The sequence below is a fragment of the Cetorhinus maximus genome, chromosome 1 (assembly GCF_964194155.1).
Source record: "Cetorhinus maximus chromosome 1, sCetMax3.hap1.1, whole genome shotgun sequence".
In the NCBI taxonomy this organism is placed as follows: domain Eukaryota; kingdom Metazoa; phylum Chordata; class Chondrichthyes; order Lamniformes; family Cetorhinidae; genus Cetorhinus; species Cetorhinus maximus.
In genome coordinates this window covers 62,447,438-62,463,544 of record NC_135879.1, presented here as the reverse complement: position 1 = coordinate 62,463,544, position 16,107 = coordinate 62,447,438, and the positions used below count along the sequence as shown (strand labels likewise).

General features: G+C 39.8%; 1 protein-coding gene across 1 annotated transcript in view; it reads left to right on the top strand.

Moving 5' to 3' along the window:
* The window catches only part of lrba (LPS-responsive vesicle trafficking, beach and anchor containing), a 913,498-nt gene that overhangs the window by 392,487 nt on the left and 504,904 nt on the right, over positions 1–16,107 (top strand). Inside the window, exon 35 of the mRNA XM_078541260.1 lies at positions 59–167. Within this exon, the coding sequence (XP_078397386.1) occupies positions 59–167 (109 nt within the window). The remainder of the gene's footprint in view (positions 1–58; positions 168–16,107) is intronic.

Here is a 16,107-nt window from a genome sequence, read left to right as displayed (position 1 = left end):
AAAGTTTATATTTTTACTACTTGAGAACTTGCTTCTGAGTTGTTTGTTTCCTCCATAGACTGCTTTGCCATACCATGAAAGACCACCTGGTGAGGGTAGCAAATGAGGCTGAGTTTATCCTGAGCAGACAACGGGCAGAGGATATACATAGACATGCTGAGTTTGAGGTAAGCTGACGTTTGCTGGATACATGCTATGGTTTGCCATTTGTCTAAACAAAACTCTACACCGTTTGCTCCACAGAGGTGGTGACTGGTCTTTTCAGGATTAACAATTCTACCTGATAGTTTTCTTGTATAATTTTGCAAGCAAAATTCTAATTGTATTTTAAAATGCATATGACCACTCTTGCTCGGGCAAGTTTGACTGCTGCTCTGTGTTAATGACTTTGTAAATGGAGATATGGTGCTGCATTGAAACAAAGTCACATTTATCTTGTTGATCTGTGATGCCAATTAAGATATTTTATGTGGAGGAGATTCTAATGATTCAGAGTTGTAGGTAACTAAATACAGATACTTCAAGGAGATGCTGCTTGTATGGTTTCTGTAGATTTATTTTTTCCTTATCTTTATTTCTTCCTTATCTTTATTTCTCTATTCTTGGCTATTTTTCCTATTCCACTATCCTCCTTCATCTTCTGGGTACATTTTTTTCATATTTACAAGCCTTTGTCCAGTTAACCATTGTAAGTACCTGCATATTACTGGTACTATTTGTGACCTGTTCCTGATGCCACAATATATTGTTATGGATGTAAAGATTGTTTGAGCATTACCAAGATCCACTTTTGCCCCATATGTATTGAGGCAAGTTTATAAACCATTTGTTTAATATGTAGATTATCTGAAATTATAAACACCATTGCTTTGGTTGGGGCACCTTAGAAGAGAAGCCTGAATCAAAGATGAACAAGAATTGGAATGGTATTTTCTGAAAGATAAATATTGCATTTGGAAAACTGCGTTTGGAAGTACATGTGGTATGTGGTCTGCTTCTAACGCACAAGCTTTTTTGTTTAAATACTGCTTTTAGCTTCTGCGGTATTGTTTTTTTGTTGTTTCCTTTTGGCACCAGGTATTGTTTTATTGTAGTCTCCTGTTTGTGGTATAAGAGTGAGTCCAGTAACCAATGTGAAGAATTGCAGTGTGTTAGGAAATAGAGATAGTTTAAGTAAGTTGTATTGGTATTTGTAGGTGTTAGGAATGAGTTTTATCTTTAAAGTTTCTTTGATTTGTATTCCTGTATCTGTGTATTAAGAAAGCTCAAATTGAGTTTTAGTTTCACTTTATAAAGCTGCCTGCATTTTTAATGAGGTTTTTTACAACTGTAAGCTAAGTTCAACAAACAAGGGTAGAAGAATTGGACTAGCAACGGGGCTAGAGAGGCAGGTCCCTCCCACAGACACAACAACTAAAGAAACAGCAGTTTTAAGTTTGTTTGAAGCCAGGACTCCAGAGAGACTGGACACTGGGAGAGGGAGCTGCAGATTTCCCAAAAGAACCAGAAGGCCCCAAGGCCAAAGGAATGAGACAGAAACAGGGGAAAGTCCAAAGAAGACCTTCTAGTCAAACAAAGGACAGGAACCTGGAAAAAGTCCTGTTAATGAAGTTGAGTGAGGAGTAGAGAGAGAGGCTCCAAGCTTCTGATTTAAAGAGACAAAAGACCTTTGTCTCTTGGCCAACCTCCTGTAATCTCCTTTTATGCCAATAGTGCCCTATTCCTTTCAACCACTCAACAGATCTGTTAAGATAAAAGCTAAGCACGTTTGGATGTTGCTGTGCTGCCCCAGATTGCCAAAATTGCACATTTCAGCGCTGCGTGAGCACTCGTGCAGCACTGTTTGTTGCTCATGCACCTCGACTATTTTGTGAAGATTGCCAACTGCCAGCTAAACAAACCAAGTTCTTCAGTTAGCACCCCTCGTGCCACTGGAATTTTCAAGAAAATTTCGAGAGCAGTCAGACCACTCGCACTCTGAAGGCTGATTCTGCTTTCACAGCTCTTCATAGAACAGTACCATAGATCTAAACGTATCGTCATTTGAGGCACCCAGAGAAAATAGGAACAAGCAACTTGTTTGAGTTTTTCAATGAAACAACAGTGAGGGTTAATGAGGTTAAAGCAGTTGTTATTGTGTACATGGACTTTCAAAAGGCATTTGATAAAGTGCCACACAAAGGCTTATCAGCAAATATAAATCATATGTAATAAAAGGGACATTGGCAGCATGAATACAAAGCTGGCTGAGTGACAGAAAACAGTAGTGGTGAACAGTTGATTTTCAGACTTGAGGAAGGTATATAGTGGGGATTCCAGAGGTTGGTATTAGGACATAGGCAGGCTGGTGGAATGGTGGGCACGTGGAAGATGAAATGTAATGCAGAGAAGTTTGAAGTGATTTGTTTTGGTAGAAAAAAATGAGAAAAGGCAATATAAAATAAAGTATGCAATTATAAAGGGGGTGCAGGAGGTGATAGACCTGGAGTTATATGTGAGAAAATTGTTCAAGGTGGCAGGACAAATTGAGAAAGCAGTTAATAAGTTATACACTAGGATGCTGGGCTTTATAAACAAAGCCATAGAGCTCAAAAGCATGGAAGTTATGGTGAACCTTTATAAAACACTGGCTGTGCTTCAAATGTTGTGTCTAATTCTGGGCAACAACACTTAAGGAAGGATGTGAAGGCATTAGAGAGGGTTCAAAAAAGCTTCATAAGAATGGTTCTGAGAATGAGAGACTTCAAAGACATGGATAGATTGGAGAGGTTGGGGCTGTTCTCTTTAAAATAAAAGGTTGAGAGGAGATTTGATAGAGTTGTTCAAAATTATGAAGGTTCTGGACAGAGTAGATAGGGAAAAACTCTTCCTATTGGTGGAATGGACAAGAACCAGAGGGGACAGATTTAAGGTGGTTGGCAAAAGAAGCACTGGCAACATGACAAAAAACATTTTTATGCAGCGAGTGTTTAGAATCTGGAATGCACTGTCTGAGAATGTGGTGGAGGCAGATTCAGTTGTGACTTTCAGAAGGGAATTGGATCATTATCTGAAGAGGAAAAATAATTGCAGGACGACAGGCAAAAGTGAGATACTGCGTGGGCTATTCTTCAGAGAGTTGGCATGGACACGACAGGTTGAATGGCTTTCTTCTGTGGTATAACCATTCTATGATTCTAACTCAGGTACATTTAAAATTACCCAATTTTTTCAGTAGTTTGGCTGATTTGATGCAAATTATGCTGATAAAGGAGCAGAAACTTTATGTCAAATATTGGATTACTTAAAGAATCTACTTGGAGAAAGAAAAAATGTGATGAATGATATACCGAAGAAACTTCACTCGGGCTCCGAAGGAACATTTGAAAGCAAAAGGTTGACTAAAATAACTGTAATATAGAAAGAAATGAAGTGAAATAGGAATTGATAGGAAAATAGGCACGACAGCTAAGATCAGAAGTTACTGAAGTATATGTTTGGATTTTAAACCTACACAGTCTTCCCTATTCAGCTCTGATGAAAGACCTGTACTCAAAAAGTTGACCCATCTTTTCAATGTAAGCGACCTGTGTGTTTCCAGTATTTTCTGGCTTTTGTACCTGCAATTTATTTTAACTCACTAAAGTTAAAATTCCTTTCCTGTTGTTTTCTCTGTTAGCTAGCTTTTGCTTTGTCCTCTGGGTTTGCCTGAATTACTTTGAATTTTTGATGTGTTTCTTGAAAATAGGATTTTAAAAATCCGGCTGCTCGTGGCCTTTCTTGGGCCTTGATGGACCCTCTGAATTCTCTTATTTTGCAGTGAATGTAACATTCATCTCTTCAGACCTTCTAACCTGACTCACTGGGATTGTCTCATGATCTTGCAGGTTACAATGCCAGGTAACTAATCCTGCAAAATGCACACCCTTGGCTTTGCTCTCATCTGCTAAAGCTGCTTACTATTCCCGGATCATCCTGGAATGCAAAGATAACTTCTTTTCTCAACTGAAATAGTTGTCTTAAACTCCTCCCCCTTGTGTCCTCCACCCTCACCTCCAATAATGTGTGTGGAGCTCACTGATTTCTTTGTCTTTGAGATTGAAACCATCGAATCAACTGGCTCTGCCATTTCCTTCCCTTCCTCAAGCCCACTGGCCGAACTTCCTCAAGTTCTCCACTGTCGCAGCCCTAAACTTGCATCTTTCTGTAGTTTCTCTCCAGTTCCCCTGATGCCTGCCCTCTCTGAGCTCACTTTGTCCATGAGACCCACCTCCTGTTCTCTTGATGCTATTCCCACTAAACTGCTGACCACCCAACTTCCCCTCCTGGCCCCAGGTTAGCTGATATTGATAACTGTTATCTCTCTCTTTAGGTACTGTCCTTCTCTCCTTCAAAACTGGCATCGCCAACCCTCTTCTCAAAAAACCAAGCCTTGATCCCCAACATCCTTGCAAACTGCCATCTCATCTTCAACTTCCCATTCCTCTCCAAAGTCCTAGAACATGTTGCCTCCCAAATCCATGCCCATCTTTCCCGGAACTCCCATGTTTGAACCCCTCCAATCAGGTTTCTACCCCTGTCACTGTACCGAAATGGCACTTATTAAACTCTCAAATTACACCTGATGTAACTGTGGCAAAAGTAAGCTGTCCCTTTTCGACTTGTCTGCAAGTGTTTGGTAGTTAACCACGCCATTTTCCTAAAATACCTCTCCACTGTTACCGAGCTGGGTGGGACAGCACTGACCTGGTTCCATTGTCATCTAATTGTACCCTCTGTGCTGCCTGCAATTGGCTTCCTTTCCCACTCATGCACCATTAACCTCTGGCTCCCCCAAGGAATAATCCTTGGCCCCTTCTTATTTCTCATCTGCCCTTCGGTGACATCATCTGAAATCATAGATTTAGTTTTTACGCATATATACTGACGGCATCCAACTCTATTTCACCGCCAGTGCTCTTGACTCCTTCACTGTTGCTGAATTATCAGGCTGCTTGTCTGACATTCAGAAATTTCCTCCAATTAAATATTTTGAAGACTGGAGCCATTGTTTTCGGCCCCTGCTACAAACCCCATTCTTTAGCTCAACTCCATCCTTCTTTCTGGTAACTGTCTGAGGCTGAACCAGACTCTTCACAACCTTGGTCTCATATTTGGACCCAAGATGTGCTTGTGACTGGACAAGTGTGCCATCATTAAGACTGCCTATTTCCACCTATAATATTGCTTGACTGCTTGCCTGCCTCTTATCTGTAGCTGAAACCCTTATTGATGCCATTGTTACCTCAGCAGTCTTGGCTGGCCTCTCCTATTTCACCCCCTGTCAACTTGAGATCATCCAAAATCTGTTGTCATGCCCTTACTTGGACCAAGTTATGTTTGTCTATCACCCTTGTAGTCACTGAACTACACTGGCTCCTGGATAAGCAATGTCTCTGTTTTAAAATTCACACCTTTGTTTTCAAATCCCTCCAGGGTTTCGCCTCTTCCCATCTCTGTAATCTGCAGCTCTACAATCTTACAAGATGTCTGCAGCCATCTAATTCTGACCTCATGAGCATCCCTGATTTTAATTGCTTTACTGTTGGTGGTCATGCTTTCAGCTGCATGGGCCCTAAGCTCTGATATTTCTTCCCTACACCTACACCTCTCTGCCTCTCCTCCTCTCATTCCTCCTCTAGTGTGCCCCTCAAAACCTATCTCTTTGACCAAACTTTTGGCCATTTACACCAATATTATCTTGTGTGGCTTAGAGTCACATTTAGCTTTATAATACTTCAGTGAAATATCTTGGGGCATTTTTACCTTAAAAGGCACTACTATAAATACAAGTTGTTGTGGTATGAATAAGTCAAGGTAAAGGTTTCTTGACTGCAGTGCAGGTTAACACCAGAATTGAAAACAAGAAGAGGTAAGTTAATAAGTGCCTAGGTGATGCCAAACTTGAGTTTTAAAGGCCTCTGGATTGTATGAAGAAGGGAAGACTGAAGAACTCAGGCATTCTACAATAGTGAAGCCCTTGGAAAGAATGAGTTTGAATAAGAAGTGATGTGATAAATCTTGATTTGAACATGGTGAGAATCACAGATATGAGAAATGGGAAGAACATGTAAAATTTGAAATTTGTGAGAAACGAGAGCAAAATTCCTAAGAATGGCGGAAAAGTAGTGGAAATGAACTGCAAAGAGAATGATAGACCGGAAAGACTAATTGGAAGTTAGAAAAAGGTTTTTGACTGGAGTGGAGAAAAGTCACCTATCAGACATTCAGCATTTTCTTAGAACCTGTTGAGCAATGTGGAGGAAGATCTTCCTAAGATCCTAAACTCGAACATTCAAAGTGTTGGAGAACCTGATAATTGATAGCTTCTCTGCCATAACTTCAGAACTTAGAGCTGTAAGGGTAAATCCTTGGCGGTTGGAAGGGTGAAAGTGATGTTTTCACAATAGTGGCAGGCAAAGGTTTTTGAGGAGTGAAACTATTTGGTCAGTTATCCTGTCATATAAACATACTGCAACGCTATTACAAGATCTAACTACTTCTGAATAACTCCAGACATTTTGCTCTAACTAACTTACGCAGAATACCATCCCAGGTGTTCATCACTTATTGCGTAACGAAGTGCATCCTGATATCAGGCCTGAAATTTGATTTTACTGTTATACTTGTGGACCCTTATCTTGTGACAGTGGTTTAATCTGAAATAGTGTTCAAGGTTAACCTTTTTCATTCCACTGAACATATTGCATGTTTTAAGATGTTCTCCCATTTTCCTCTTCCTAAAGTTGGATAATTTAAGTTTTTCCCTAGAATTCAGTTCCCTGACAGTAGGGATCACATGCGCTGCTTCTTAAAGCTTGGATTTTTCCTTTATGTTTCAAAGATCAGCTCTGAGCGTAGTAATCAGGATGTCGCCTGACCAAAGTACTATGAAGGTTCAACGTGGTGGTTTCAAACTCATTCTGTATGAATTTGGCAGTGTCATTCAACATAACTGTTTTGTTTATTGATTGTTGTGCTGGATGACAGGATGTGCTGAGCCTATCACTTGGCCTTTATCTAAGCATATTCATTAATTAATGCTATTCATTAGGTGAATAACCTAGCAAGTAACTTTGCCACCTACCTTTTCTTTCAGTGTATAAGACTTAGCACCATGCCCTTGAATTTTAATTGCCACCCACTTGCAACATTATCCAGGACCTTCTGTAAGACCTTGTCTGTGCCTTCGTAATTTACTGCAATCACCAGTAATTTTATTATTTTGCCAACTGTGCTCTGTAATTGCCCAGGTTTGTTTCTCACCTGTCTTGAAAGTCGGTAAGGAAGTTGCATTTTCAATGAAATCTGCAATGTATTCGCCATCATCATGAGGGAATCTTGGGACTTCAGAGCACCTGTGCTTATGCCAGTTGCCTCTCCCCAGGCTTGATGCTCATTTATCAGCTTGGAAACCTGCTAGCCACTTTTTATAGTGCTCATAGTACATATAATAGACTTAGTTCCTGCATCTAAAGAAGCATGCGGCAGACAAAGCACTCCGTTCTCTCCTGTCCACAGCCAATGTTCTCATGCCCCTCCAGTGTCTGTTAACCAGCTGGAGATCTCTACTGACAGTATGGTGCCAGCTCATCTTGGGTTGCCCTCTTCTTCTACATCCAAAAGGAGCCCACTGCATGATTTAGTCGGGTGACATGGCCTAGCCAGCTGAGCTATCTTTTGCAGATGATGGATGAAATGGGAGGCTGTTCTGAGCATTTTTAAAATTCAGTTTTGGGTATAAAATCCCACCAGTGCATGCCTAGAATTCTTTGAAGACGTGTGGTATCAAAGGCATCCAGTTTCCTTTCTTGGCAGGTTTTCAGGTTTCAAGTTTCACAACTGTACAGGAAAGCCTAAAATACGTTTGCATTGTAGAACCTAAACTTTGTTTTCGTGGAAAGCTTTTTACTGTTCCAATTTTTTTTCAGTTGTGAAAGCTGCTGATATTTTACCTATTCTCACATTAAGTCCTTTGTCTATTGCCTATGGCTCCCTGTATATTAATGGAACTACCCAGAGGGGTGAAGTATTTTACAACATCAACTTTGTTTTTATTGACAGAAACATCTGTTGTTTGGTTTCCCATTACCCTATTTTTTGTTTTCTTGGTGATTATGGTGAGTCCCACTCTCTCAGCCTGATTGCTGATTGAGTTAATGAGCTGTTGCAACCCTGCTATACTGTCTGACAGGGCAGTGATGTCATCAGCAAAGTCCAAATTGGTAAGTTAACATAATTGATCCTTTTCAGTCCAAGGTTATCCTTGGTTGACTTCCTTAATACCCAGTCAATGGTGACAACAAATAGAAGAGGGGAGAGGATGCAACCTTGCCTGATCCTCAACAGCAATGGAACGAATCACTGTAGCCATCCTCTGCCCTCACACCATTTGGAATTCTAAAAAATCTTCTCAATAGTTGTTAACCATCCTTGTTGGGATGTCATATAAAGAGAGAATTTTCCAGAGTGAAGGCCGATATAGAATATCAAAGGCTTTGGTGAAATCAATAAAACTGATGGAAAAGGGGCTGGCGGGGGTGCTTGATGCTCTTGACAGTTCTCAACAATGCGCCATAGTATAAAAATTTGTAAGTACAGTATATCCACCAGTTCCCCTTTATCCGCAGCACATGTGACTCTTTCAAGGGAACTGGAATAATGAGAGAATGGACGGGTTGGTGACAAAAGATGCTCGGTGAAATCTCCTAGAAGCACACAATTAGCAACTAGGAACCTGGTGTGGAATCATAGAATAGCTTAAGCACAAAAGGTGACCATTAGGCCCAACGTCTCCTTGCCAGCAGAGTGCAAGAGCAACTCACCTAGTTCCACTTTCCCACCTTTTCCCCATGGGCCTTCAATTTTTTTTCTTTTCAGGTAATTATCCAATTCCCTTTTCAAAGCCACAATTGAATCTGCCTCTACCAGACACTCGGGCAGCATATTCTAGATCCTAACCACTTGCTGCATAAAAATGTTTTTCCTTGTGCTGCCTTTGGTTCCCTCGCCATTTACCTTAAATCTATGTCCTCTGGTTCTTGACCCTTCTGCCAATGGGAACAGTTTCTCCTTATCTACTCTTTCGAGAACCCGTATGATTTTGGACACCTTATCAAATCTCCTCTTAATGTTCACTTTTCAAAGGAGAACAGCCCTGGCTTCTCCAATCCATCCACATAATTGAAATAAAACAAAACAGCTAGAAATTCAATTTGTTTAATGTTTTACATAACTTTTAAATGTAACAATTTTGATTGGGAAAGGGAAGTAATTAGAATTGCAGAGTTTGTTACAATCTGGTTAGGGACCAGTAACTTTTTGTTTGAAGTAGACAAAGTTTGAAATCCCAAGTACTTGCTAAGAGAATAAAGCCACAAGATTCCACGGTTTTGAATAAACAAAATAAACGTTACTTATACAAAGTCAGCAAAGTAAAACAATCTACGATATCTATCTTATACTCTAGCATTCAGAATTAGCCTGAGGCAAATATGATTTAACAGGCAAGCTGTGGTCGAACACACCACTCTGCATATTAAATGGCAGATGCAACCAAGATAGATACCACCGATTTCTCAGCAACCCACCCAGATGTTAGTAACTATTTTGAGTCACAATATTTTGTTAAAATTCTGTCTCCCTCATGAGGGATTTCAACTCTTCACTGTCAAAGATTTAGCCTCTGTATTCCCTCAAAAGCTGCTCCGACTCAGATTGCCACAATGACTGCTCACCTCCTGATAGAATCCACGGGATTCACAAAGCTGCTCTCCTGCCTCTAATTAATTACTGGCTCATTTCCAGCTCTTTTGCGGACCACTAGCTTCACTAAGCTGGTTTCTTGGAACTCCAGTCTCCTGGCTGTACCAAGTTATAAATAGCTCCCAGGACTTCTCTCTAAGCTGCTAATCACACAAGGTCCGAACTGCAACCAATTCTGACTCCCAGCAAGCACATAGATAAATTGAAACCAGAGAATCGCCTTAAGCTCCACCCATCTCCGTGACGACGTATCCTTTCAGGGTTCACTGAATGCTTTTAAACTAATTTAGCTCTAACTCCTGAAAAAAAAATCTCTTTGGACTGCGCTTCTTTGAGAGCAGTGTAGAATCACATTTCCAGTTCTCCACCTAAGTAAGCCCACCTGCTGTTTTATGGCTCCCTCTCTTTTCCATTCTGACTCTATTAAACAAACATGTGTAACCTTCTGGACTGCCATTTCCTTTTAGGTGTTAAGGCAATCTCTAAACCCAGTTTTTTAGTTACCTTATCTTCACAACAACAGTCTTCCCATAACTATACATTACCTTCAAAATATTAACATGAACCATGAGCTAGATATTTGTCACAAGTTCAAAACTTAATATCAGAATCTATAAATACTTGGTCCTGGAAAATGCAACAAAAAGTGTGAAGAAGAGTATTTTCTCGGGTGGCGTGGATAGCAAGGCCAACATTTATTGCCCACCCTAATTGCCCTCGACAATGGTGGTGAGCTGCCTTCTCGAATAACTGCAGTCTGTGTGATGAAAGAACTCCCACTGCAATGAGAGGTAGGGAGTTCCAGGACTTTGACCCAGCGGTGTCGAGGGAATGGCGATATATTTCCAAGGCTGCATGGTGTGTGACTTGATGGGGAACTTCAGAAGTGGTGGTGTTCTCATGCGCATGATGCCTTTGTCCTTCTAGGTAGCTGAGATTGAGGGTTTGGGAGGCGCTGTTGAAGAAAATGTCCCACATCATAAATATATAAATCCACCGCTGCAAAAATTACACATTTGTGTACTTCAGTTTTCCCCTTTTAACAAGTTCATGCTCCACTTTACACCTATTGTAATATTGTAATTAATTCTTTTCATTAATTCTTGTAACTGAGGACATTAAATTTAAACTTTCACAAAAACACATTGACATATGAACGTGAGCCAAAGCACCAATAAAATACTTGAAATCCAATATAATAAACTGAATTTAACTTATTTAGTTGTTCTGAATTTGTGGTCTTGACCATAGAATTTATTCAGCGCTGCTCTTCAGTTGTACGTAGTTTTGAGTTGTCAGTTTTTAAAAAATTGTTTGTGAGCTTTTCTGAGTTTTATAGCTTGACATGCATTTATTGTTTTACAAATCCTGTTGGAATGTTTCTTCAATCTGTGTGTGGTGGTCTTTGGTATGTATTTATATTGTCTATTCAGTGTTACGTCCTTAAAAGTATTTCATTTGTGTTCAAGTGAGGTTTTACTGAGGATTGCCTTGCAGTTGATCCCAGATCATGTCAAATTTGCTTATGTTGTGATTGCTGTCTTCAGCTTATCACATCAAAGTTGTTGTTCCCCAGCTGTACCACTACTTATATTGCCAGAATGCTGTCTTTTTTAGCCATTATCATGCTCAGATGAGAGTTACCGTTCATGACATCTCAAACGAACTGGTTGAGAAAGTAGTCATATATTATAATTATGAGCTCTGTTTCTGGACTGGTTGGGTAAAGATCCCATTAAAATTGTATTTCTGTTTGCAGATAATTTCTTTATCGTGTCATAAAACAATCTATCCTGTTTAATGTGATCTGGTGGGGTGTAGCAAGCCTCTGTAATTAGCTTTCTTTTCCTTTACAATTCATTCTTACAGCCTTACTACCTTTTGAAGTGTAGTTTCAGTTGATACTTAGCACCCAAAATGCACGCGCAGCTCCCACAGAAACAACAAATGTGCTGTATTGTAATGATCCCAGCTGATGTTACTACTGGCCAAGCCAGACCCCAGGGTGGAACCCGGCTTGATAGATCCTAACTTTTATTTTTTGTTTAGATACGTGAAGAGTGGCTACTGAACAGAGTCACAGGGGTCAGCTGATGAACTTGTAAAGAATAAAACATTTATTAAACAGGAAACATTAGGACAGAGAGGAAAGCAAGAGGTACTTGCTTATAACCACAAGTCTGAAGAGATTGTGGGATGAGGAGGAAGTGTGATATGTGAGTTGCTAATCAAATCATAGGTTCTAAATTTTCACCATACTATTACTATAGTACCAAACTACCTTGCCGTATATATCGCTTATAAGCATGGCTCCGTTGGTAGGATTCACATCTCTGGATCAGATGTTTGTGGGTTAAAGTCCTACACCAGAACTTGAGCACTTAAACTGGATGCTACAGTTCAATACCATTCAGCGAAAAGCAATGAGTTCTCCAGACCAGCATTGCAACCTCAAACCAAAATGTTATGCTGTATTCGCTTATATAAGTCATTGCACTTTTAAAAAACAATTCACTGTGCTTCAAAACATGTTAAGACATTGTATAAACACAAGTATTTAAATACACTTATTTTAACTGCAGAACAGAGATGTTACATTTTAGCAGAGGTTCCTGAATTGCTTTGTATTAGGTATATCTGACTTATTTGCACTTAAAATATCATGATCAGAAAAGATTGACGCACAGGATTTTCATGTACTGTAGATTGTATACACACATCGTGTTGGTGTTGTATACAATCTCAATTGATGATTAGTATCGTAATCAATTTTTGACAATGAATCAACTTATAAAATTAAGTACTTCAAAATTGTACCTCAGATCTTGACAGTATAATTTATTTAGCATCAAAACTTGTGATATATTTTTATGAAAGCTGTAATTAGTTGTATTACATTTATTTTTGTTTGATCTAGAACAGTGCATTGTTTATATATTTTAATTAGTCCAAAAACATTTATAACAATGCAGTTATTCGCAATGATATGAACATCCAGTGAACCTACAAATAAAACATGAAAGAAGGTGAATTATCAAATAGATAAAAAATATATTTATGTTTGCACTCTGTCAGGGTTCATATACACATGGAACCTGATAGAGGACCAGAATGATTTAGACAAGTTTGCTTAAAAGATTCATAACATATGCTAGCTGGAAAGAATTGAGTTATCTCTGCTCTGGAGAGTAAGTTATTGTAGCAGTAGCTGACAGAGATGAAGATAACTGAAGGAAATTCAATTACCTTTTAGTGTTTTCTTTCTAATGGGATTCTTAATGTGAAAAAGATCCTCTGATGATGCCCCTCTGTTGCTCTGTGTGATTTTCCTTGATACTTTGCTTTGATGGAAAGAATCGAACCCTCCTTTATAGAGCTTCATTAACAATGAAATATGTTTGTTTTTATTAAGTGGTGTGTTTGATTAGAAAATCCTGAAGTCGTACCATATCAGTCCATTCCAGACACATTTCCTAGATATAGATGGTCCCTTTTACCTCACCTTTCTTCAAGACATAATTTGTCTGCCTGCAGTAAACCTTCTAATTAAATATATTTTAAGTTTCACCTAGATTGAAACATTAGTCCATAGTTTTAAGCTGGATGGCATTGCACGCATGTGGGAATCTTAATTGTTGAATTTAAACTGTTTTTTGTTTATGGGCTTAAAATGGTACTAGAATTTGTCCAGGGGATTGGCATTAAGTCCCAGAAATTGAAATTAATCTCTTTTAATTGTACAATTTAGTATTAACCTGGAAAAGCAATATTAAAACTTCAAATAAATAAAAAGCAGCTGCTGTGTTATTATTCTAGCTTTTGGAGCATTAAGCGTATGTGGCCAGAGAAACCTTGGTACATAGATCACACTATATAAGTCGACCTGGGGTAGAAAACAACACCATTTTTTTGGCCCCAAAAAATCAAGTTTTTGCACATACTCATCATATAAGTTGAACCCCCCCTTCACTCTCGCTTTTCAGCTATGACATGCTTTACTTGTATTTGAAGTCAACCTCAATTTTTCAACCACAATGGATGTTTTATTTACTGGTACCTTTATAATTGGGTACAAAGATGCACAAGAGTCTAAGGCATGTCCACACAGAGCAGAATCTGCATGGCGAATAATGAAGATGGCGACCACCCAAACCGGTGCTGATCTATAAGTCGACCCCCGTTCACTTCTATACTTGGTGTTTAAGGTGACCCCCCCTGTTTTTGGAGGAATTTTTTGAGTCTTCAAAGGTTGACTTATATACTGACTTGTTAGGTTTCGAATTTGACCTTGCATTTATAAAGCACTTTTCACAACCTCAACTGTAGATTACACCAAAAACCGGGATGATGCATGTTATCCCACTTCAAAGAAAGGGGAAAGGAACATGCCAAAAATTGTAGACCAGTTAATCTTGCATTGTTATGGGAAAACTTGTAAGATTAAGTTAGTTAGAAAGGCATGGGTTAATCAGAGATGTTGAGCATAGATTTGTAGGGGCAGATTGTGTTTATTTAATTACATTTTTATAAGGATATCACAGAACATAGATGCAGGGATTCTTGAAAATATGGATTTCAGAAGCCAATGATATAAGCTGCCACATAATAGACTTATTATGAAAATGCAGGCATATGGTATTGGAAGCAATACAGTTGGTTGGATAGAGAGAAGCCGAGGTGATGGAAAGTAAAGAATGGGGTAAATTGGATAGCTTTTTCAAAGAGCCAGCAGAGACACAAGAGATTAAATGGCCTCTTTCTGTTTTGTAAGAACATATGACTTGAATATTGTCATGCCCAGTATAGACATGTCATGTTATGAACTTTCAATTAATACTTTTTAAAAATGGACACAAACAAGCTGTTAAGATGCCTGATGCATTTTGGCATTTGGACTACAGACCATATCAGGTCCCCAGCAAATCTACTTAAATATGGATAAGTGAAGGTACCTTGCAGCCGTTTGTGGAATCCATGCATCTCATTGTTTAAGGATGGGCCAGCACCTAAAGACCATGGAGTTTCCTGACTGCCTGTCTCCATGTTTCGTTCTGGACAAAAGAAAAAATCACTATCAACTTGCCATTGTATCACGATGGCCTCCCCCATCCAAACAAGACTGAGTAGGCCTCAGAAGTGTTAACCCAGTGGCCATGTGATTGAAGCTGCTTGCAGGGATTGCACCCTTATTACCCCAGGACCCAGCAGATGCATCAGAACCACCAGTTCTCAGCCGGTCTGAGGACCAGACTCTGAAACTAGCTGCGTGATCAAGCAGCTGAAGTGCTTAACGTGTTCCAGTTTCAAAATTCACCTGAGAACCAACCTCCCTAGATATTTGATTACAAGAAACCTTGCAACCTGCTGTGAACCCATCACTTTACAAGACCCTCACTTGAAGATGAAATCATCAAAACCATTCAAGAAGCCGCAGGCCTACCACATGAGAGACCGGAAATTGTAAATCAGAGACTGAATTAACAGTAATCTGTGAAAATGTACTATCTCTATGTCTGTCCAATCTTTGTGTGTGTGCACGTGCACTCATGTGCACGTGCGTGAGATCAAATGTGTGATGTTGCATTAATTTGGGTTGAGTGTGGGGATAAATTACCTCCTTTATTTTAAACTCATGAAAGCTTGCTGCTAAATTATTTAATTGGAATACACACTCCAAGGGTAAGGAAAGGTACACTTCTTATGGGCAGTTAGAGAGCAGTTACATTCTGACTGTGACAGAATGGGGGGCTTATTTAGGATTTAAATCCTTTGGAGAAAGTGAGCCAAAGCTGACTTCAAAGGAAAATTGGAAGTAGAAAGGAAAAAAGAGCTGAGCCAACGCAGAGCCTCTACAGCAGCAAACCCTATGTAGTGCCTCCCTGTGGCTTCATATGTAAACTGGGTACCTCACGGACTCAGGCTGAACTACACGGGACTCAGAGTAGGCCTGGTCCCCAGACACGTAGCATACAGGCCCGCAGGCATGTGGTTATGCCCTAGTGCCCGCGAGCCAAGCCCACGGTTATAGATGAATAGCCCCATTGCCTTGTGGGTGTCTCAGGAGAAAAGGAGGTTAAGGGAGTAAACCCTGACAGGAAATCTGGAGTGGAGCCCCGTAGGTGGTAATCTATCATCTAACAGGTAGCTTTCCGGCAACTCCTGCAGCAGAGCAAACAGTCTTGGTTTCACCCTTTCCTTTGGAAAATACTAGCAATAGTTATACTGCCGGGGCGGCATGGTGGCCCAATGGTTAATGCTGCTGCCTTACAGCTCCAGGGACCCGAGTTCAATTCAGATCTCGGGCGTCTGTGTGGAGTTTGCACG